Source organism: Pteropus medius, unplaced genomic scaffold (assembly GCF_902729225.1).
Source record: "Pteropus medius unplaced genomic scaffold, Ma_sr-lr_union100, whole genome shotgun sequence".
NCBI lineage: Eukaryota > Metazoa > Chordata > Mammalia > Chiroptera > Pteropodidae > Pteropus > Pteropus medius.
Window position 1 is genome coordinate 898,817 of NW_024349798.1, and position 23,946 is coordinate 922,762.

Genomic DNA, 23,946 nt, shown 5'->3' on the forward strand with positions numbered 1-23,946 from the left:
TGGCAGTAAAAATGAATGAAATACTGACACGTGCTACAACATGGATGAATCTTGAAAATACTATGCTAAAAGAAGCCAGTCACAAAACACCACATATTGTATCATTTCATTTATATGTCAGGTTCAGAATAGGTAAATCAATACAGAGAGACAAGAGTCTATACAGGAGCTGGGGGAGGGAAGATGAAGGAGTGATAGTACATGGGTACGGGGTTTCTGTTTTGGAGCAATGAAAATGTTCTACAATTACATTATAATGATGGTTGTACAAATTTGTGAATAAACTAAAAAACCCATTGAGTCATATACATTAAGTGGGTAAATTGTATGGTATGTGAATTAGTTCTCAATAAAGCTGTTAAAAGATCAAAAAAAGATGCTAGGAAGACATTTCAGTGGAGATGAGTGACAAGCTGCAGGGACAGGTGTATTGGAGAAGGAGGGACACAAGCTGGAGTTGTCAGCTGGAAAGGGGTCACTGACACTGTGGAAACTGACACAGAGCAATCAGTAGTGCCAGCCCAGAGCCACGTACTGCTAAGGGAATGGTAATGATGACAAAGCAGAAGACAGAGGATTAGAACACATGCGTAATAACAATCATCATTTACTGAGCACTTGGAGGGCCAGGTCTCTTCTAATTCTCACTAAGTGCATCATCTCATTTAGTTCCGTCAGGATTCTTACTTGGTGGACATTATCATTCCCCATTTTACAGATGAGAGAACTAAGGCTCACTGAAGTTAATTTGTCTGAAGCTATCAAGTAGCAGAGCTGGCATTTTAATCTAGGCTCAAACCAGAGACTGGAACCACTATGCTTCATCACCTTCCTTGGATGACAGTAATAATAATAATGCTAAAACAGCCAATGTTGACAAGTACCTTAGGTGTCAAGCACTATGTTAAGTACGTAACACATATTTTCTCATTTGCTCTTCAAAACAACCCCATAAAGTAGGTGTTACTATCCACATTTTATAGATTGAAAAACTGAGGCTCAGAGAGGTCAAGTAAACTGCTTAAGGCCACACAGCTTTAAGTGGCAATGTTTAAAAAGATTCAGGTCTGGCTGAAGCTTATGTTCCTAACCAGCCAAAGGAGCAGGGGACCATGAGGAAGGAGATCCTGTGGCCCAGCTGTCCAGCTCTCACGGGGTTCCATGCCTGTCTAGGTTACAATAAACCTCAATTATTAGAGCTGACCTCCTTGTGGCAAAAAGGGCCTGACTCATGGGACAGTTTTAAGAAAGAAGGAATGGATCACCCATGTCCTATATTGTGTTGGGTTTAGTTAAAACAGAGAAGACATAAGGGGCTTTAGCAAAAGCAGCTGCTTGGAGGGCCAAGTGGTGGGGAATCAAATGCTGGCTTAAGGTGCTGGAGGGTGTGAGACAGATGGAGCCATCTAGCCCTGACGACTCTTCTGAGGGAGAGAGGAAACTCAGGGGTTTGAACTGGTTCTGGGCTGAGTGAGGCAAGAATGAAAGGAGGCCTTCTAAGTAGCTGGGGTTCTCAGGGCACAGCACAACACCCACCTCACCCACCTCACAACCTCTACTTCCCCAGGCAATGCACCAAGCACTCCACAGGGAGCAGGTAACCCACTGAACCTCACGGCCATCTGTGAAATTCTTATTCCAAACTCCTTTTGAGATGGAGAACTGAGGCATAGACAGGTAAGTCTTTGGCCCAAGGCCACAAAGCATGCAAGTGGCAGAGCTGGGGTTTAGATCCATGCCTGCCAGGTAAAAAGACTGGCCTGGCCAACCTCCTCGGGAACCCAGAGCCATTCCAGTGAACAGCACTAGAAGCCAACTCAATTGGCTATTCAAAACATTCTATTTCAAACAAGCATGTGACCTTCCCAAAGGCCACACTCTCCTTCGTGGCAGTCTCACGGAGAAATGGCTCCAGCCTCTGTTCTGAAGGCACCTGAACTGCTTCAGGCCCCTTTACTTCTGGGCTCCTTTCCCAGTCTGTCCTGGCTCCAGTGTGGCCTTTGGTGAGACAGTTCCTTTTCGAGGCCTCAGTTTCCCCCGCAGTAAAATGAAAATGCTCTTGATTTGGTCAGTGCCCACTCCTCTTCCAGAGGTTAGGTCTAAGAAAGCCTTAGACTCCTCAAGCCTTTGACCCAGCGGGCTTCTTCTTAGATTCCTTCTTCTGAGTGCTGGTAATGGAAACTGCCATTACAGCACTGAGCATATCGCATGAGCAATGACAGACTCTTATCTTCAAGGTTAAACACATGGATTTTGGTATTCAAATAAGTGCTTGAATCTGACCTGTCCCCTTATTAGCTGTGAAAATCTGGGCAAGTTACTTGACCTATCTGTGCCCCAGGCAGTGTCTCATCTGTAAAAAGGAATGACGATGCCTAGCTGATATGCTCTCACGAGTTGGTGTGAGAATTAGAGGGTTTTGCATACATAGAGCACCAGGCACAGAACTTGGGTTTGATGAGTGGTCAAGGGCCCTGTTTTATCTAGAGTGGCTCCAGCACCTAGTGAAGTACCTAAACTAGAACATCAGCTCATTAAATGTTTGAATAAAGGCAAGGTTCCCAGTTCTGGTTCTCAAAGTCTATGATAATTTATCCAGGGCTGGAAAGGAGTTAGTGAGTATGCTGCCACTGGAAACATTCTACTGGAGGCTGTGAAACCAGACAAAAAGGATCAGTTAACTAGGTGGAGGGCTGGACTCACTGAGGACGGGACTGCATCTAATGGTTCTCTGCATCCTCGGTCCCCAGGATGGGGCTGAATGAACGTGTGACCTATCAGGACCTTTTCACACTGAGGTTCATACCTGGTAGATGTGCTTGACATGGTGGATCTTGGAACCCTTGGAGGTGAAACTGATGTAGAGGGTGGAGTTTTCCTGGCTGCGGAGGGAGAGAAAAGCAGAGGTGGAAGGTGAAGAAGACCGCAAACCAGTCTTCTGGAGGGCAGGGGGGCTGGGTCAGGGGAAGCCTGAGTGGCCGGCACTGTGCTACCAACGGCATTGCCATGGCTGCATGTAATCCCCACAATGCCCTGCTGTTTCCCTTTGGAAACTAAGGCTTGTGGAAGGGGTTAACCTCTTGGGCAAAGTCCTGCAGTAGAGGGCCGGGACTGGAGCGCAGATGGGTGTGCCTTTGGAGCCACGTTCTGCCTGCTACACACCACTGCACCAGGGTCTCCACTGCACTGGGCCCCACTGCTCATCTCCTAGATAACTGCACCAGCCTCTGGCTCCTTTTCCCACCCCATCTCTTCCTTGACCTTCCTTACATCACCTTTTGATCCTGCCTCCACAGAATCCAGCAAAGGCTCCCCGCTGCCCACAGGGTCAGGTCCCAGTCTGCCTGCCCACATCACCAAACAGACCTGACAGCTCCTGAGCCTTCCACTCCCTGCTCCCAGATCTTGCCAGACTGTTTGCTGTGCCATGCCTTCATCGATGTTTTCTCTGGTGACACGTCCTTCCTCCTTCCTGGCCCCTATCCTCATCCTTCAGAGCCCAATTCAAGCCCCTACCTTTTCATGACCCCTTCCATCTCTCATCCAACAAATATCATCTTTCCTGGCTCTGATTTCTTGTCACTTTCAAACACTATCATTGTATAATGAGAAAATCCAACCAGTGGTCCCTATGGGTCCTTCTTGCCATAGCATCCTGAGACTCACTGATTCTGTGTGTGCATGAGTTTGGTTTCTCCTACCTGACTACACGCTCTCTGTGGGCAAGGGCCATCGTGAAACTTTTCTCTCACCTCTACTAACAGTGCTGGCCCCAAGGAGGGAGGAAACCTAGCACAGCTGAAAATAGTAAAGAGCAAGCTTAGTAAAGGTCAGGTCTTTGAGTCAGACAGTCCTAAGTAAAGGTCAGGTCTTTGAGTCAGACAGACCTAAGTTCAGTTCACGCCATCAGTAATTCCCAGCTGTATGACTTCTGGGCCAGTTCTTCCCTTCTCTGAGCCTCAGTTTGGTCACTAGTAAAATGGAGAGGGGCACTGCTGCCTCACAAGGCATTCAAAGCTCCAGGGAAAGTATCAGCTGTGCAGTGAGCTGGCACAGAGTTTGATATAAGGACAGCATTCGATGTGCTTTTTCTTCCATCTGAGTCAGATTAAATGTTAATCTGACTCAGCTCTCAAAGGCCTTTGCTCTTTTGAGTGTTGAAAGCTGCTAGAGTTGTAGCTGCAGTCAGTTCTAATTACCCCCATGGTGGGGGTGTGGGCTCTAGGACAGGGAGGGGGCTTTCAGGGAGAACCCTGGGAGGCAAGGTCAGTCCCTGAGTGGAGAGGCTGAGGTTGAAGGAGAGGGTTGGATGGCTGCTCAGGACTCACCCCTCAGTGAGGATATTGATGGGGTACAGGACTGGAATGCTGGTGGCAGCTGAATTGTCCTCCAGGAGGCCTGTGTCCTCATTGTCACTGCATTGGGGCAAAGGAGAGGGCAGTGTTAACAGAGGGCTTGGCCAGGACTGCAGAGCAGTCTGAGAGCAGGGCAAGGATGTTGGTGGGGGCCTGCCTGGGGCCTGCTCACCAGCTCACATTGGCGTGCAGCTTGACAAAGTCTCCCCAGGAGCTGTTCAGCAGCGTATGAAACATCACCTGGATAACAATCTGGGAGGAGAGAAGAGGGGAATGAAGAAGGAAGGGGTCTGAGCCTCAGGGGGCAGCCTTAGCATCTCACAGCCCCTATAGTCAACCGCCATAATAACAGTAACCACTTATTGAGTGCTCATTATGTCTCAAGCACTGGGATAGGGGTTTTATCCTCACAATACAGATGAGGATTCTGAGGTTCCAAAGAGTTAATGTGTAAGTCATGTGTAAGGTCATAAGACAGATAACCCATCTCCAGGTTTGTCTGATTCCCAAGTCCAGGCTCTCACACATGACACAAATTGTCTCCACACTGAGGTCGGGGGTAGGTAAGCCCTTCGCTGCCAGTCATCTGCACTCTTGGCTAGAGCCAGCAGCTCCCTTCTCTTCTGAGCTCAAAGCCCCTGGCTGCTTGGTACCTAGGGAGTTGAGACACTCACCGAGCTGCCTGCTTTAAAGATAGGAGAGCTCACGTTGCAAGAGAGGCTCCTGGTTGGAAGAGTGGCCTCCTCAGGAAGCTCCTCGCAGCTCACAGGTATCTGACTGTGGGGCTGGGGGTGAGAAGAGAATGAGTTTTTCAGTGGGCATGACTAAGGGTTCCCCAGAGGCCACCAACCCTTAGGGCCCACTTCCTCCAGTTCTGTCCCTTTCCGGGCACATTCTCAGAGAGGTGGGGTCAAAGAATCAGGGGCACAGCCAGAGGTTTAGGACCAAGATATTCACTGCAATAATATTTATAATAGTGAAAAACTGAAAGAGAGAGGAATGGTTCAGTACATTGTGATACAATCACAGGAGAGGATATTATGAGATCATTAAAATGTGGCTACATCTACACTTTCAGCAACCATTTTTAAAAAGAGCTTGATCCTAGACTAAGCAGTTTAAAACCATTCCTCTTCATTTTTATTTATTTTTTTAAGCGAGACAACCCTTGGTTGACCTCAAGATGGCAAGGACCTTGTCAGCTTACAATCCCTTATTTTTTATTTTTTACGCCTACAGCACCTGGTCTTCCTAGATGGTCTCCCATCCAAGTACTAACCAACTAGGCCCGACCCTGCTTAGCTTCCAAGATCAGACAGGATCAGGTTTGTTCAGGGTAGCATGGCCATAGACTAAAACCATTCATCTTTACCATAACGTGTAGGACAGATTTTAGCCTCAGGTTGGGAAGGTGATTAGATAAGAAAATAGAGGCTCAGGGAAGTCAAGTGCCTTTCCTAAGCTCTCACAACTGGGTAATCTGGCAGGGGTCCAGCAGGAACTTGGACACAAGTCTGTGACTCTCAAGTTCTTAATCACTCTATTAGATGCCCCTTTAGGAAGCATTCGGTGTTTTTATTTAAGAATAATTCCAGTGTCCATGGACAGATGAATGGATAAATAAAATGTGGTATATCTATACAACGGACTATTACTTAGCCTTAAAAAGAATGAAATTCATACATAGTCTCACATGGATGAACCTCAAAAACATTATGCTAAGTGAAGTTAGACAGACACAAAAGGACATATATGATTCCACTCATAAAATATCTAGAATAGGCAAATGCAGAGAGATGTAAAGTAGATTAGAGGTTATCATGAGCAGACGGTGGGGAACAGGAAGCTATTGCTTAGTGGGCATGGAGCTTCTGTTTGAGATGATGGAAAAGTACTGTAAATAGGTAGTGGTGATGGTTGCACAACATCATGAATGTACTTAATGTGACTGAACTGTATGGTTAAGATGGTATATTTTATATTACATATATTTTACCGGAATGAAAACATTTTAAAAAACACGGAGGAAAAAAACATATCGAGAACGAAATGCCAGTTAGTTAAAATAAATATAGAATAAATATACAATGTAATTTGTACATATAAACAGAACAATAAACACCAAAATATTAAAAGTAATTGCTGAGTTGTAGAAGTATGGCTGATTATCTTCTTTAAACTTCTCTGTAATTTTTAAGTTTCTATGGGGAACATGTATTACCATTGTAATAATAATTTAAAAAATAAAAGCTGTACTTAAAAAAAACCCATGCCATCTCTCAAAAACATGCTGGTCACTTTCAGGAGGGAGGTAGCACAATCTCACTAAACCTGTGCACATCTTCTTGGTCACCAGGTCCAAGAGCCTCTGTCATATTCTCCATTTCATGAGACCCTCTCACTAGCCCTGTGGGTATCCCCAGACTCTCTTTTTGGTTGGGGAATATGAGGCTCACAAAGGGTGAACCTTATATCTCAGGTCATATGACTTGAAGGTGCCATCAGGCAGCGAACCCAGATGTGGCCCTAAGACCTCTGCATGCCAGCTGCTGCCCACGTCTTTAGGCGGTCCTGGCTTCCTGAGGCTCTAAGAGGTGAGACAAGTGCCCTGGCACATGGGCAGTCCCTGCCTTCTCATTCACCTTTAGCGTCTCCACTTTGCGGAAGGAGAGTCCCCGGGGTAAGCTCAGGCTGAGCTGGACCCAGTAAGCATCTTCTCCCAAGTTATTCAGTGTCAGCTCCACGGAGAGGCTGGCAGAGGGTGTCAGATGCAGAATTGTGGACCTAGCGGGAAGATCAGGGAAAAGTGATGAGGGCCAAGGTGAAGGAAGCAGGATCAGAGGTGTAGACTTTCAGAACTGAGGGATCTGGTAGGCCAGGAAAAAAAATACACAAAAATAAGCTCCTATGCACAGGCTTTAAGTTTTAAATCTTATCTAATCCTGACAGGGGTGTCACAAGAGACTTTCATTTCTCAGAAAAGGAAACTAAGGCCCAGATGACACATTTAGTGAGTGTAGATCGGGGTCTTCTGAAAGGAAAAGGAGGTGAGGGGTGGGGAGTCTTACAGACCTTGCAGAGGAGAAGGACAGCCCCAGGTTTGCCTCACAATTCTTGTCCTCTCCACAGTTCTTCTCAAAAGGGATCTGAAAGGCCAAGAAGAAAGAACTAGGAGGCTTAGGCCCCCAGACCCAGGAGGTCCTGACTCTGGCCTTTCCATCTGCCCTTCTTCCCCTCTTACCTCCTTGGTCTCTGAGTGAGGCAAAGGTCTCAGGATGGGCTGAATGTCCTTGCCTTGCTGAGCACAGAGGAGTGAAGGGCCGGGAGACAGGAGAGGTTAGTTGAGGCAGCAGAACTCACTGAGGAGGGCTGGAGGAGCTCAGGGTTTAGAACTCAGCTTGTCTAGCTGTGGTCTGCCCCTCCCAGGAGCCAAGGCCCTCCCCAAGGCAAGCCCTGCCCTCCAGACTCAGCCCAGGGCCATCTATGCAATCCTCTGGTGGCAGTTCTTTGAGGGAGGCTGAGGATCAGGATGTCCATTCCCTTTCCTGGACAGGAGATCTGGACCTTGACAAAGCAGCTCCCATAGTTTCTCCTAGCCTATCTCCTCCCCTGGCAGGAAAGCTTGGTACACAGCCTCTGGGCTCACCCGCTCATGACTAGCTCTTATTATGCTTCTCCGTGAACTCCATGTCTCCCTAGAACAGCTCTCCATCTCTTATCAGATGAAGGCCGGTTTTTTTCAACAATTCCTGCTCTGGGCCAGGCCCCATGCTGGGTCCTGGGTATGCACCAAGAACAAAACAGGCACAGTGCTTGCCCTCCTAATCTGGTGGCATCTTGAAAGGTTATGATGGGACAAGTACAGGGTATCTTTAGAGCATGTAGATGGAAATCCTATCTCACACTTTAGGATCAGGAATGGCATCTAAACTGAAATGCAAAGGATGAGCAGGAGGGAGCCAGGTAAAGAGAATAGAGAGGAAGGAAGAAAGAACAGTCTATACAAAGGCTCAAGGCAAGAGGGATTGTGTCTGTGGAAGGAGCAGGAGGACACTCGGACTGGCTAGAGTGCCGTGTGTCAGAAAGGGCAGGAGAGAGAAGCAGGGTCCAGATTCCCCTGGGCCTTGTAAGCCATGTTAGGGAGTTGGGACTTTATCCTGCGTATAATACAGTCATGGAAGTATTTTATGGGTTATCGGCTGTTATGTTCTAGAGAGATTCCAGCCTCCTCTGCTTCCAGGTCAACTGCCAAGCAGCCTTTAGATCCTTCCTTAAGGGGCAGGGTTCCTGGCAGCCTCTACTGACTGCTTGTACCCAACCTCAACATTCATACAGATTCGCACCACCCACTGGACCACAGCCGGCCCCCAGATAGGCTGTCTTGCACAGTTGTCATGCCAGAAGCCAAGCCCGCCTCCCATCTCCCTTGAATTTACCACCATATCTTTCCTCATGCGGTATCCTTCGCCTCTCCTCTCTCCACCTACCCAGTCTACTCATCCAGAGCCAATGACACTTCCCGCAGGAAGCCTTTTTTGACAACTGTGATTTCAGGTCTCTTTTTTATTTGAGTTCCTACATCACACAGTTTGGCTTTTTAAAATTTAGTTCTGATAGCAGACTGCTGTTTGTCCCCATATATCCTTCCTCACCTTCCTCATCTTCTGCCTTTAAAATACAGCCTCCATTTTTAAATCTGGTCATATGGCCACATGGGCAGAAGACTATGTTTCTCAGGCTCTCTTGTAATTAGGTGTGACCATGGGACTAAGTTCTGACCAATGAGATGTAAGTGAAAGTATCATGTGGATGTTCTGGAAATTTTCTTAAAGGGAAGAGGCTGCTCTTCTTCCACCCTCTCTCCTGCTTTGTGCTCCCATCCCCCCACCACCTCGGGCATCTTTATGCCTGTGCTCACACTATGCTTTCTTTCTAAATGCCCTCCTCTCCTTCTTCACCTGCGGACTTTCAGGGTCACAGCTTGTGGGAAAGCTTTCCTTGTTTCCCATTTATGTGGCAAAAGATGTTGCTGACTTTCCCATAGCTGTGTCACAGCATCCTGTAACTGTCTGTTGACTTTTCTGATGTCCAGAGCAGACTGTGAACCCTTCATGGGTAGGGACCATGTTTTATTTACTCCAGTAGAGCCAGTGCCCAGAATAGGCCTTAGCACAGGCAGGAGCTCAATCAACTCTCCTTCGGTACATGATGAGCATCTGGTGGGCAGGGCTTTACATTTGGGTAAGCACATCATTGTTCTTTCCCAATCTCAGGAGACTGAGCATGCGTTGGGGCGTGCGCTTGCCGCATACTGCCGAAAGCCATGAGAAAGTGTGCATTTAGCAGTCACCATGCTCCAGCTCTGGAAAAGGCCTCTTATAGGTGGGGAAACAGTCCCCGAGAGGAATAGGACTCGGTCATGCTTGTGCCAGGCCTAGGTTCTTTCCACCAGACCTGCTGCCCTCAGCCAAAAGCCAAACTATCAACTGAGTGACAAGGATTTCAGAAGAGGAAATCATGATTTCAGCAGTGAGTGGGCAGTATGTGGTCTGAGAAACCAGAGTAGATATTGTTTTCCACCTTTTATGTAATAATAGCACCCCAATTTGGCTTTGCACTCAACTGAATACTCTTGAGTGAGAAGGCTAATCAGGGAGGGTGCCCTGTCTTTCCATAAATAACAGATGGTCCTAGGTCTTCTGAAGTTCTCTCCCTGGAATCTACATATTGAGCAGTGTAGGAGTCTGGTGAGGACTGAAGCTAATGCACAGGAGGGACTTGGAGCAGACTCACTGAAGGGGCCATGTGCCCTGAAGAGTCCACCCAAACCCCTTCCCCCGGAGAAGCTCCAGAGCCTCCACTCTGTTCCCTCTCTTCCCAATCTTGCTTTTCCCAAATTTCTCTTAAATATAAACATCCATAAATTCCTTTCCTCCTTAAGTAAGCCATATTTGGTTTCTATTGCTTTAAACAAAAGACTCCTATATAATATAGTCTTGCTAAATTGAATTTCTACTCTCCTCTATTTCCTATCAATTCCTTCAGTTGATCTCTCCTTACCTCCCTTTGGTTCCTCGGTGTCCCTTCTTCCTCCCAGAGAGAGAAATTTAAGGAGACATTGATGGGAGAGATGAGGTCTTGGACGCATACCTGAGGGTGACAAGAACACACCCTATATCATGAGTTTAACCTTTACCACATTCCAGTTACATGCATACCTTGTCCACGTTTTACAAAAGATAGGATTCTAGTAGTTAGTTGTCTTACCAGTAGCAGAAAAATATTTATTACATATCAGGATTGCTTCCCAGCACAGGTGTCATTCCTCAGCCTCAATTCCACAGCAGATAGCGCGAATCTACCACAGCACATTTTCCCACCGAGTCCTGACAGAAGCCCTTGGATCTTTGTCAAACTAAGTTGCTCTAAGCAACTACTACCAAAGTGTGCAAAAGACAAGACTATTCTAGAATACCCTAGTCCCTTGAGAACAGGGATGGGTCTTAGTCTTTTATGTTATTACTAGTGCCCGACTCTGGCATTTTGCGAGAACTCAAATTGCACTCACCTGAAGTTTCTACCGACCCAAAGAGGTAGGCACTGTTATTGCCACATTAAAGAAGAGGAAAATAAGGTCTAAAAAGGTGACACAGTTTTTCTAAGGACTAGAACTAGGAAGTGAACTCAAATCTGTCCAACTCCCAAGTCTAAAGTCTTTCCATCACAACACAGTACCTCTTCTCTGGTAAATATTCCCCCCGCACCCCCCTGGTAAATTTATGTTTAAAATTTCCAAGCCCTGTAATGAAGCATGGCACAAAGAGTCAAAGGGGCACTGAGTTGAAGTATAAATGAAATAAATTGAGGTGATAACTGCTGAAATTGGGATAATTATTTGGAGGTTCATTCAACTATTTTTCTACTTTTGTATGTCTGAAATTTCCCATAATAAAAAATATAAAACCAACTTCAAGATCCTATACACCAATCATATACTGAGTCTCTTATAAAATATTTAAGAAACCACAGAAATTTAATGTCGGCCCTATTTTACATAGGACCGTGATAGCAAACTGAATTTGAGTGTTTTAGGAGTTGTTTAAACCAATATTTAAAAAAAATCTTTTTCTGGATGGATGTGAATAATAAATGACCATGTGCACCTGGCAAAGGACACACCTCTATGACTGAGTATTCTGTAACCCTTACAAATAATTATGAAAGCTGGGTAGCAGCATTAATATGTGACGTACGAAAACAGTAGGAAAAAATGGTAAGTACTTCAAATCATAATCATGTGAGAAATGCCTATGTACATAGATTAAGGACTAGCAGTATAGAGAGATCAAAGTGATTTGTGACTCAGCTGTGACCCAGAGTTAAGCCTTGCACCCAGTGCTTGCTCTCACTGGATCAGCTCATCTGTCCTTTCAATTCCTGAAGCAGCCTCCCTGGGTCCCTTACCGGGAAGTGGAACCAGAACTTAGTGCAGGACTCATTTGAGGTGACAAGTGTGTTCCCGCTGAGTTCATGTCTCCCTCCTGGAAACAACCCCCGGCTTCTGGTCCGATGGCCATCCAGCTGCAGAGTGTAAGTGAGGTTGGCAATCAGGAGCCCTAGGCAAGGTGAACAGGCAGGAGGTGAATGGTGGAGGATCCAGGGGCCATAAGCCTGGATTGGAACAGGCAGCTGCACTGGGGAGCAGGAAGACAGCACTGACCTTGGAACTGGGGGGTGAGAGACTTGACCTGAAAACAAACTGTGACATTAACTCCTTTCTTCTTCTTGTTGCTGGTTGGATAGGAGCACTCTACTTCATGCACAGGGATCTCAGCTGGGTAGAAGGACATCAGAGTGACGATATCCACCACAGGCCGGGATCTGCAGGGCAGAAAACAACCCATGCTCTCCCTTGGCCTCAACTGCAATAATTCCCAATCAGACCTGGAGTGCCATCCCTCAGAGCCCAGAAGGGTTCTCTTTCTCTGGAGCAAACCTCAACATCACTGTTTTCTCACAATAGTAATAATGATCATTCATTAAGCCTCCCTAGTTCATTCCAGCAACTTCTGACCCATTTTCCATACAGAGAGTGAACTTTAAAAAGAGAAATCATATTGAGCTACTTCCATGCTTTAACCCTTCTCTGATGCCATATGATATTCACAATAAAATCCTAACTTTTTACTATCCATGTCATACGGCCTGCCTTTCTAGTCTCATCTCCTACCATACTCTCCTTTGACTGACCATGGTCCAGCCACATCAGACTTTTGCCTGCCTTATGGCTTTGGTGCATCCTGGGTTTTCTACACAGAAAACTCTTACCCCAGATTTCTGCAAGCCTGGCTCTTTCTCATCTTTCAAGTCTTAGCTCAAATATCATCTCCTCAGAGAAGGCTGTCTTGATCACTCGATTTATAGTAGGTCTTCCCTGGTATTCTCTCTCACAGTACCCTGTTCATTTCCCTCATAGCACTTATCACAATTTGTAATTACATCTTTATTTGTTTAATTTTTTGTTATATGTTTCCCCACACATATACTCTGTACCCAATGCCTCATTCAGCATTTAAGACAAAGTAGGTACTTAGTAAATACCTATTCACTATATGATGTTACATGACGCCTCCAATAACTAAGATATGGGTAAGACATGAGACGCCATCACCATTTCAAAGATATGGAGATTGAAGTCCTGAGAAGCTAACCGACTGGGGTAAGATCACCTGAGAAGTAAATGACAGAGCTTCAGCTTGAATCCAGGTCACTAGGTTCTAAAGCCATCACATGATGTTGCTTCTCTAGGAAGTTTTAATGTCAGATAGGCCTAAGTTCATATCCCAGTCTGTCACTGAATAGCAGCTGTTCAACCTGGGGTAAGACATGAAGCCTGTATAAAAAGAGAACCTATCTCACTGAGTTGGAGGGAAGACCAAATGATCTAATGCCTGTAAGAATTTCGTACAATGCCTGTACACAGTAACTATTCAAAGGATGAGAGCTGAAATTACTAGGTGGGACTCAGGAGCCCCGTCTTACCTCAGCACGATCACCTGACCCTCAGCCCCCACAGCCACATCTGTTAGGCCGTCCCCTCCAAGGTCCTTCACCCCATGGATGGAGCGTCCAAACCATCGAATTCCTGGGAACACTTGGGTTCCTTCTATCCGCTGAGACCAAGAAAGAAATTCATGCTAAGCTGGGAAGAGAACTGGCTGGAGGGCGGGAAAGGTCAGGCTGGGGAGTGGGGTCTGGACTTAGAGGCTTCCAGACACCCGGGAATGGGTTTTAACTGGCACGAAGGGTACCTCACCTGACTTGGCCGGGGGCTCAGCCTGCCATGCCACCCATTGAAGATGTATACAGCCCCCTGTTCCTCCAGAGGGGCTCCCACAGCCACGTCCATCAGCCTATCCCCATTGATGTCTGCCAGGGCAGTGATGGCTGCTCCAAATCGCCCAAGGGGGTAGCCAGGATCTCCCTGCAGTTCTGAGACTGCTTCAAATCCCAGCTGGTAAGGAGCAAGGTGAAAAGTCACACCTCAATCACTCAGCAAGCTTTCACAGGGTGAGGCATTTGCATATGTGAAGAACACTAACGAAATGTCAGATGTGGTCCCTCACAGAATTAGAATGCTGCCATCAGACTAACCTGGGTTCAAGTCCCAGTTCCACCTCTTGCTATTTGTGAACTTGTAGCTTTGGAAAGTTCCCTAGCCTTGCTGAGCTACAGTGTTCCCATTTGTAAGATGAAGCTCGTAGTACCTTGTGAAGTGATAGTGAGGATCAAATGAGGTTTCAGATATATAAAAGGCCTTTCGCACAGTCTACTGTGCCAGTGAGTATTAGCTATTGTTTTTCTGTGGTTCTAAAGGTCTGATTAGCACATGATCAGATAGGGAAAGCTTGCAGAATAACTCGTACTTGAGCAGTTTCTCCCACCCCCTTGGCTCTATGACCTGGTCCCCACCTGTTTTTTCTGATAGATAAACACCCGGCCTCCTCTCTGCTCCCCATAGAATAGGGGAGCTCCAATCAGCAGCAGCTCCGTCTCCCCATCTTGGTCCATGTCAATGCCACACAGCTCACCACCAAAATAAGAGCCAATCTGCAGGGAGAGGAAGATGTTTGGAGAGGAGACCATGGGCCCCTCAACCATACCCAATCCCTCAAATGAAAGTTCAAGTCCTAGATCCCACTTAGAGTCTGTACGAATTGAGACAAGTTGGGCAATTTGAGGTTCAGTTTCTTTAACTGGCAAGTGGAGATAACAAAGCTTACCTCAGAGGGTTTTGTGAGGAACAAACGTGACAGTGCTTGGCACACAGCAAGTGGATGAGTGTTTGGAGGACAACAGAGAGTATAACTAGTGTCATACAAGCCTGCAGATGCCCACGGGCCATGCTTACCTGGATTCCATCTATTTTCTGGATCTGGCTCCACTGTCCTTTGCCTTTTGACTCTTGGAACAACAGTACCCGACCCACATGCTGGTATCGAGGGGCTCCAGCTGCCAGCATCGATGTGGGCCCTAGGGAGGGTAGCCAGGTCACCGTGTAACCTGAGGAAGAGTGGGGGGCTTAGAATTAGAAACACAATGACTGCTGGAAGAAGGTAAAACCCATGGGAGGCTTGGAACAGAGACCCTGGGAAACTGGGTTGGTGGCAAAGATGCATTGAAACAGCCAGAAGATCTGAGAAAAGCAGTCATGTGCTCTGAGCAGTACAAATCCTACTATCCTGATTCATGGCTGCATTTCTCAAACCATGGACAACACACACCAAGGAAAAGCAGCCAGGCACCACAGGGCAAACATGGTACATCTTCCTGAGGGTTGTTAAGAGACTACACTTCTTAAAAGATAATAAAATAAAATGGATATATTAGTAAGAAGAATGCAAAGTCTGCACAAATATTAAAGATAAAGCAGGAGACTTGAAAAAAATTTCCCCACTTAAAGATATAGCTTCAGGCTATCCTCACACTTCACACCTCCTCTGGCAAGGGTCTCTCCTCTCTATTACAGCTTTGGTGAAATATGTGAGGAAATGCTAAAGGAGACAACCAGGGGTTGGGCTAGAGCCAGGAGCCACCCAATAGGAAGGCTCTGATTCAGAAGGTGACTGACAATTCTCTGCTTAGAGCAATCGAAAGTGAGTGAGAAAGGCAGAGATGTCTGAGACTCTACAGCACATGGGAGGAAGAGTCTGAACCACTCTCCTATTTGTTCATGTATATTGCTGAAGCACAAGGATTAAGAACATGCCCTTTGAAATCAGAGATAAAGCTTTACTCCTAGGGTTACTGCTCCCTAGCTGTGTAATCTTGAATAAATTGCTTTAATCCTCTGAATCTCAGTTTTCTCAACTGAAAAAAATGGGGATAGTACCAACCTTACAGGGTGGTTTTGAGCAGTAAATAAGATCATGGATATAAAATGCTTGGCACTCTGCTAGTGATATCTAAACTAGTATCTGAAGGATAGTAGCATAGTAGGCACTTAAGATTATATATATATATATGGTGTGGTGAGTACCTAACTAGAGATAAAACTTTGGAGTTATTTTTCCCCTTTAGTGAGCAACATTGTCAGGTATTTTGTAGGATGCTGAAGGACAAAAAACTACCTTGAAGGCAGTGGTGTAGGTCCTGCAGCATACATATAGGGGTTACTGGCATTGACTTTGGGGTTAGACTACCTGGGCTCCACCTACTAGGCAAGTTATTTGAACTTCCCTGGGCTCAGTTTCTTCATCTGTAAAATAAAGAATGGAAATATTTACTCACAGTGTTGTTGTGAGGACAAAGTGAAATAAGGTTTGTTAATACATGTCATACACTTAGAACAGTGCCTAGCACATAATACTTGCTCAGGGAAAAATATCGAAAAAGAAAAAAACAAATTGCTGAAGTCAGCCTCCCTTAGAAGGGTAGGTGCAAGATAAATAGCACCAATTTTCTCAAAGAAAGAACTTCATAAGGTCTGAGTGTTCTGAGAGTTTAATAAAGGCATGGCCTGCCCCTAGACAGAGGTCCTGGATGAGGCAGGGGGAGGGTGGTGGTTCTCAATCTATGAGAAGGTAGAGCCTGGAAGCAGTCCTACACCAGAGCTCTTGGAGCCAGTTTTTGCCTTGGAACAGGCTGACTACATGAATTAAAAGAGCTATAACCTCTGAGAATAAGAGTAAGGCCCCTCCACAGCCTGAGACTGCCATCAACTCGGGTGGACAGGCAGCTATAGAACTGCAACAGCAATTGTGGACTGACCACTCACTTTCTCTGCGCTTGGAATCTGAAGAACTCTGGAAACTGAATCAACCCTGGAGTTCCTGGACAATTCAAAAGTAGGATGCCTCAATGAGAAGCAGCTAGTCCTCCTACTAATGAGGCAGGTTGTTTTAAAATGTACCCAGAATTTAATTTAGAGGTATGACTAAGTGACAACAGAGAGGTCACTGCCATTGAAAGAAGTTTATTACTCACAGCTCCCCAAAGCAGGAGGCAGACAAGCCATGCAGGGCCACAGGGGGGAAGCACCAGGCAGGAATGAGGCGACAGTGGCCCAGAGACTTTATTGTGATTTCTGAGAGAAGGAATCAGTGAGGCAGAGTAGGCAAGCTTAAGCAAGCTTAGGATTGAACAGTTTGAAAAATGTTGGCAGGCCCTGGGGTGATCTTTAGTTGTCTAGTATTTGGCCCTGGGGTGGCTTAGGTCAGGGGGAATATTGGCTTGGTGTGTGAAAGTTAGATAGAGGAGGCCATTGGGGATCAAGGCTCTGGATTGGCTGGTTGGCCTATGCAAGGTCCACTCACAGGCAAGTTATTTACTTTCTGTTGGAATGAGTTGGCCCTGGGATGGGCAGTCTCTCCAGGATTAGCAAGGCCTCAAGATATCAAGGCCTCATGAAATGCAGAAAATACATACATGATTAATACACAGGCGAGGGGTTATTAAAGGAAAAGTTAAGAATGTTACAATCATATTTAAGCTCTGAGTTTGTTTATGCTAGTTGCTTAATTACTTTCATTTATATTTTTGAAAGTTGGTTTGAGTGACGACGCTCTGGCCCCTAAAACCAAAAAAACCTAGCATAAAATATAAATACTCACCCAAATATCCTGCTCTCACTTCTGTTGTCAGTGGTTCATTCCCAACAAATATGTCATCCTGCAGGTCCGCCTTCAGGTCTAGAAAGCCCCCGGCCCAGTCTTTGGCTCCAACTGCCCCCACCATGCCATGGCCCTGCCCAGGGAAGGAGATGAGCGGGGTCAGCTGCATTCCTACACCATCCCTTGGCCCGCTGCCTCAGGCACACCACTCACTCTGCTGAGGTCCGCGCTGATCCCACTAGAGGACAGCTCCATGTTGAAGGATGTCAGGTCCTGTTTGTTTGTGCCTGAAGGACAAGGTAGAGGAGAACAGGCTAAGACCCAAAGAGCAGTAAAAACAGTGATATTCATAAAAGGACTAAGAGAGAAGCACAGCATTTGCAAGGTAGAAAGAACATGAACTTTAGAGTCAGACAGACTGGGAGGTGGCTTATGCTCTGAGTCTCAGCGACACTCCACAAGCCCAGTTACTGGGTCTCTGGTAACTCCAATCAGCACATCTAAGATGCAGCTCTTGATTTCTGTTCCTACTCAGACTTCTCCACTTCAGTGGGTGGTACCTCCACCCACTAGTGAATCATGCTAAAAATCCAGGAATAGAGCTTGATTCTTCCCTTTCTCCTGGTTCCATCTCCAAGACATCACCAAATCATGATGCTTCTCCCTTCAAAATGTATCTGAGCAGCCTGTATAGCCACTACGCTGATGCAAGCCAGCCTCATCTCTTCCCTGGCTACTATAGTAACTTACTAATTTGGTCTCTGACTCTACTCTTCTTCTTTCTGTGCCTTATTATCCATGGAGCAGGTCAGAGCAATCTTTTTAAAAAATGTATATCAGACCACATTTTTCCATTTTTTAAGAAATCTTCATTACTTCCCATTGCGGTTTAGACCAAATGTCAAAGTCCTGTGAGGACCCTGAATGCCCCTGCCTATCTCTCTAACCTTCCCTCTCCCTTACTCACCATGCTCCTACCACTAATCTTTCTTTCTGTTCTCCCAATGTGCCAAGCCCTTCCCCATTTCTGGGCCTTTGCACTTGGTCATCTCTCTGACCAGAATGCTTTTTGCCCACATTCTTCACATGGCTGTTTGATTCTCATCTTTCACATCTCAGCTCAAAAGTCATCTCAGTGAATTTTACTTCAACTGAAAAAAGGCATCTTCCTTGAAAAAGTTTATCTAGACTGGCTTCCTTCGGTTAATTCTGTCTCATCACTTTATTCATTGTCTTTACAGCAGTTATTTCAATCTTTAATTATCCTGTTTGTTCACTTATTTATAGTCTTTATCAAACTTGAATATGAGCTCTACTTTGGCAATATACCTAAAAGTCTAATTCTCAGAGCCTGCTACATGATTGTTGCAAGAATGAATAAAAATGAAAATAATACTACCAGCCTTGCAAGGATGCTGAGAGGAATGAATTAAATAATACAGATAAAGTACCTGTTACATATAAGCTTTCAAAAAACAGTAATTACGAATATTGGTTCATTCACTGCTTTTTCACCATTGTGCCAGGGATATAGTGGTGAAAAAGCAAGAACAATGCTTGCCATGATAGACCTCAGAGTTCAGTGTGGGAAACAGACACTGAATAGACAACTAGAATACATGTATGTCACAGGGGCTATGACAGGGAACATACAGAAGTTATAGCAGCACATGGGAAGAAACACCTAATCTAGACTTGGGAATCAGTGAGAACTTATCAGAGGAAGTGACATCTAAGCTAAGATCTGAAGGATGATTAAGGACAGGTCGGAAGAGAGGATAAGGGCTATAAATAATAAAAGCTATGATTTAGAGAGAGCCTACAAGGTATGACACACTTTGCTAAGCTGTTTAGGGGTTGAACTGTGTTCCCTAAAAAAGGGATGTTGAAGTCCTAAGCCCTAGTACTTCAGAATGTGATCTTATTTGGAAATAGGGTCTTTAAGAGGTAATCAAGTTAAAATGAGGTCATTAGGGTGGTCCCCAACCCAATATAACTAATGTCCTCATAAAATGGAAAATTTGGACACAGAGACAGATGTGCACAGAGAGAAGATGTGAAGACACACAGAGAGAAGTTAGCCATGTGACTGCAGTGCTGTACTACAAGCCCAGAAACACCGAGGATTGCCAGCAAACACCATAAGCTAGAAGGGGCAAGGAAGGGTTCTCTTCTAGAACCATCAGAAAGAGCATGGCCTTGTTGACCTCTTGATTTCTCACTTCTAGCCTCCAGAACTAAGACAGAATAAATTTCTGTTGCTTTAAGTCACCCAATTTTTGGTAATATCAGTCCTAGGAAACTAACACAGCAGTTAAACCTTACAGCCCTGTGAGATTAGTATTATTATCCCCATTTAACAGAGAATAATGACCTAGCTGATGTCACACAACGCAGGCAGCACGGATTCTTGAGCAGGTCTACCTGGTTCCACAATATACACCCCCCTGTTTTTTGAACTCCCACATTCCCTCTTCCTGGACTCAGGACTGAGGTATTCTGGCAAGACCTGGGGGCCTGGCCAAATGCCACCAACGTGCTGAACTGAACACCAATGCTGTGTCCTAGCAAAGGGGCCTTCCCTGTGAGAACCATGTATTCCCCAGCAGATGAGGCTTCCTGTGGAAATACCTTCCCATAGCTATTCCTCCATCTGGTAACCACAATCAAAACCTCTCATTCTGGGCCAAGGAAGAGGACCAGTGGGTTCCTTATAACTGGCCCCTGCCCGCTTACCCATCTTAAGTAATTTGAGGCCAAGGATAAGTAAAAATGAAGAAGCTGAGTGAGGAGAGGAAGGAATTACAGTCATTCTACAGGGACCACTGACACTAGCAAGGTAAAGGTCAGTTCTGGGCCCCACCCTGGACCAAGCTAAGCTTCAAGAGGAAGATGGAATTTCAGAGGGAATAGAAGTTGCTCCTAAATCACCTTCTCCTAAATTCCTACCCAAGGTCTTTTTTCAGGAGAGCTCTTAGCACAGTGTCAGATAATTAGTAATTGCTCCTTACTATTATTATGCAGTGTGTCTCTAACCTAACATCCCAGATAAGTTTCTGTATAGACATCCCAACGCTCCCTCCAGGGTCTGCTACTCACCCTCAATAACATAGATCTTCTTTTGCAGCTCAGTGAATAGATCTTTAAGTTTCTCAAATGTATCCAGAATCTTTACGAACTCTTTTGCCGGTTTTGAAGCAAATTCATGGAGTGTCTTCTGACTTTTCTCGGTCTGGAAATGCTTTCCAACCTGTGAGGGAGAAAAAAATGAAGTTCTGACATCCCCAGAATCACAGTCTAATTTTCTACCATTTTTACAAGGATAAAGGGGAGTAGGGAGAAAGGAGAGTGGGGTTCAAGAAGAGGAGAGAGAAGATGCGATGTAGAAAGGAGCCAGGGGCCTGGGGCCTGCGGCCCATACCCCAATAATGTAGCGGATGATGTCTTTGGCTGCGTCAATGTTGTCATGGTCGGTGGCTTCCCCATCAGTGATGATGATGAGCACTTTGGTGGCATCTGGTCGGGCCCCTAGGTTTTGTTGGAATACATTGTTCCTGTGTCCAGGAAGGGGAAATGTGAGAGACTCCTCCAAAATCATATGAGGTCTTCTCTACCCCTCACCCCTCTCATTAAGTCAGTTGATTATTCATGATTATTCACCAGGCAGCTATTCCCAGCCTTCTGAGTTCTCTTCTGAACCTCCTACTTTGCCCTTGCTACCACACCTCTCCTAGACCAGTGGTCTTCAACTGAATTCTGGGCAGTTGGGAGGTGTCCTAGAGTCCATAGGTGGGAAGGGGGAGGTTATGTGAGAGGAAACTCTGGGCTTCCCATCCTCCATTTCAACCACATTGCAATTACCCTTTAATCAAATATGCTGATGCTCTAGGTGAGATTTAAATAGAAAAAATGGGTTCTATGGCCAAAGAAAACTGGAAAGTCACACATGCAGAACTAGCTCATATATCACCTCCTCTACCTCCCCTACCGTCCCCAGGCTGCCTATAGATCTCTGCCACAGCTAGTCTCCTATAGAATTGAAGTAACTTATTTCTGTATCAATTTTTCCCCAAACCATGAGTTCTTCCAGGAAAAGACCATGTTTGATTTGCTGCTGTAGCTCTGGCTCCTGACAGAGTAGGTGCTCAGCGTATGTGAATTTTTTTTTTTTTTTAAAAGGAACACAAGACTGAATACTAGAGAGGCTAAGACTCCAAATTCCTGTCCTGTCCACTGTCTCCTTCTGAAGAAAGACAGGTTGCCCACAGCTTTTGCTGGGACAACAGCTCTATTTGAACTATTTGATCCTTCCCTCCTTAGCCCTCAGCTAACCAGAGATGGACAATTAATCCAAGAGCAGCCAATCTATAACCCCTGACTATGACATGACGTGACTTGAGAGCAGAAGCTGGGCCACACTGGGAGGTGGAGGAGAGATAGAAAAGAGGGGGGGAAAGCTACCTGGAAGCTACCAAAGACAGAGGAGGTTTTGGGCAGGGCCAAAAACATGTTTTGTTGAGGCCTCTTGTTCTATCTTGGATACAAAATATTTCCCCAACCTCCATCCACACGGACATGGCCTATCATAGGTCCTGTTCATGAATTTCCACCTGGTCTGAACCACGGTCATCTCTCATTTGGATTTTTCAATAGCCTCCTAACTGACCTCGCTATTTCCATCCCTGCCCCTCCACAGTCTAATTCAATCCTGTAGTCAGAGGGATCCTTTTACATGAATCGGGTTATCACTCCTCTGCTCAAAACCTCCAATGACTTCTCATTTTACTAAAGTCCTCACTATGGCCTCCAAGTCATCCAGACTCCCCTGGTCCCTCTGACCTCATCTCCCACTACTTTTCCCCTCACTAACTTCTCTCCATCCTCACTGGTGCCCTGGCTATTCTTGGAACATCCCAAGCACATTCGTATCTCGGGGACTTTGCTTTCTGCTGCCTGGAATGGTCTGCCCCGGGTTTCCACATGGCTCACTTCCTCACCTCCAATAAGTCTTTGCTCAAATGTAACCTTCCCTGACCTTCCTATTGAACATCATTTTATTTTTCTCTATCAAACTTATATCTTCTACTGTATCGTTGAATTTACTTATTTATCCTGTTCATTGCATTTTTCTCCCCTACTAGAATGTTAAGCTCCAAGAAGGCAGAGATTTTCCTTTGTTCTATTTGCTGCTATAATCTCAGCACCTAGCCCACAGCTTTTTTGTATGGTCCATGAGCTAAAAATGGTTTAGATTTTTGTTTTTAAAGGGTTACGAAAACAAATAAAGAAGAATATGTAACAGATACTGTGTGTGGCCAGAAAAACAAATAAAGAAGAATATGTAACAGATACTGTGTGTGACCATCTGGCTATGTGCCAGGCAGTGTTCCAGGTCAAGAGTTGACAAATATTTACCAAATGGTAAATATTTGTCAACTCTTGACCTGGAACACTGCCTGGCACATAGCCAGATGGTCAAGAAGTATTTATGAAATACATTTCCATGACTGCTTCTTTTTGCTCTCACAGTTGACACTTTTTGGGATGTCTTCCCATCCTGTGGTAATCCTTTTCTCTAAGAACTGCCCCCTTCTTATGGAGATGGAACCCCAGAATCCATGTTTGTGCCATGTGCCTCTATGCCATCAAGGCTATAACTGGGTGGACCCATGGACACCTAACCGAGGTTTGGCCAATCGTTTTCTCTCCCGGAGGCTGGAATTCAGGTTGAGGAACTGAGGCTGCCTTTTTTTTCCAGTGGACATGGCTTGACCATGAACCCATCCTTCAGAGAGAGAAGAATGAAGTAGACATGACAGGTCAAGTGAGCCCAGAAGAAAAAAGCTGGAAACACACGCAGAGCCTTGAGAACATGCATCACATGCATGTTTAACTTATGCAAATTCAACTATACATGCTTGGTAAAGAAATGAAAATGAAAAAAATAAGTGTAGTAGAGATCCTATCTTGAGTGTATACCCAAGGGGGAACATGAGGTAGATTTAATTCTTTTATTCCGCAAACTGGTTTCAGTTTCTGTGGCCAATTTAACGTTCAAAGACATGTATTTTTAAAAATATACAATATGATCCTTCAAAATAATCTATGTTCATCTAGGCCTCAATTTAAACACAGCAATCTGATCCAAGTCTGGGGGAAAAAATATCTATAGTAAATTTAGGAAATCAAGATATGCTGTTTTCAGTGTGGGACTTGAATATATTTTATTGAATATTATGAACAATTCAGGGAATTCTTCATGGATGATTCTGACTATTTGAGATTTTCGTTTGAACACTTACTTCAAAGCTGATTTCCATTTAAGAAGTGACTCTCCTGTGGCTGCCGTAGTTCACCATTACTTTCCAAATCCTGCTTCTAGCTTCTCATGAGGCCCAGCAATGCTTCCCTGTCTCAGAGGCTCATGAACTATCCCCGCAGCCCCCCAAGAATTCTCCTTTGGGATTTAGTTAGTATAA

General features: G+C 45.3%; 1 protein-coding gene and 1 pseudogene across 2 annotated transcripts in view; both read right to left on the bottom strand.

Moving 5' to 3' along the window:
- The window catches only part of ITGAL (integrin subunit alpha L), a 35,549-nt gene that overhangs the window by 6,537 nt on the left and 5,066 nt on the right, over nucleotides 1-23,946 (bottom strand). For both annotated transcript variants that reach the window (XM_039884506.1, XM_039884505.1), the window contains exons 8-25: nucleotides 20,889-21,021; nucleotides 20,567-20,717; nucleotides 17,681-17,754; nucleotides 17,468-17,600; nucleotides 14,767-14,918; nucleotides 14,328-14,465; nucleotides 13,672-13,869; nucleotides 13,398-13,528; nucleotides 12,076-12,236; nucleotides 11,820-11,971; nucleotides 10,416-10,505; nucleotides 7,597-7,653; nucleotides 7,428-7,501; nucleotides 6,998-7,139; nucleotides 5,030-5,140; nucleotides 4,528-4,607; nucleotides 4,329-4,415; nucleotides 2,807-2,882 (exon numbers count right to left, since the gene is read on the bottom strand). In XM_039884506.1, coding sequence (XP_039740440.1) covers nucleotides 2,807-2,882; nucleotides 4,329-4,415; nucleotides 4,528-4,607; nucleotides 5,030-5,140; nucleotides 6,998-7,139; nucleotides 7,428-7,501; nucleotides 7,597-7,653; nucleotides 10,416-10,505; nucleotides 11,820-11,971; nucleotides 12,076-12,236; nucleotides 13,398-13,528; nucleotides 13,672-13,869; nucleotides 14,328-14,465; nucleotides 14,767-14,918; nucleotides 17,468-17,600; nucleotides 17,681-17,754; nucleotides 20,567-20,717; nucleotides 20,889-21,021 — 2,140 coding nt within the window. The remainder of the gene's footprint in view (nucleotides 1-2,806; nucleotides 2,883-4,328; nucleotides 4,416-4,527; nucleotides 4,608-5,029; nucleotides 5,141-6,997; nucleotides 7,140-7,427; nucleotides 7,502-7,596; nucleotides 7,654-10,415; nucleotides 10,506-11,819; nucleotides 11,972-12,075; nucleotides 12,237-13,397; nucleotides 13,529-13,671; nucleotides 13,870-14,327; nucleotides 14,466-14,766; nucleotides 14,919-17,467; nucleotides 17,601-17,680; nucleotides 17,755-20,566; nucleotides 20,718-20,888; nucleotides 21,022-23,946) is intronic.
- On the bottom strand, nucleotides 5,586-5,708 carry LOC120620647 (uncharacterized; annotated as a pseudogene).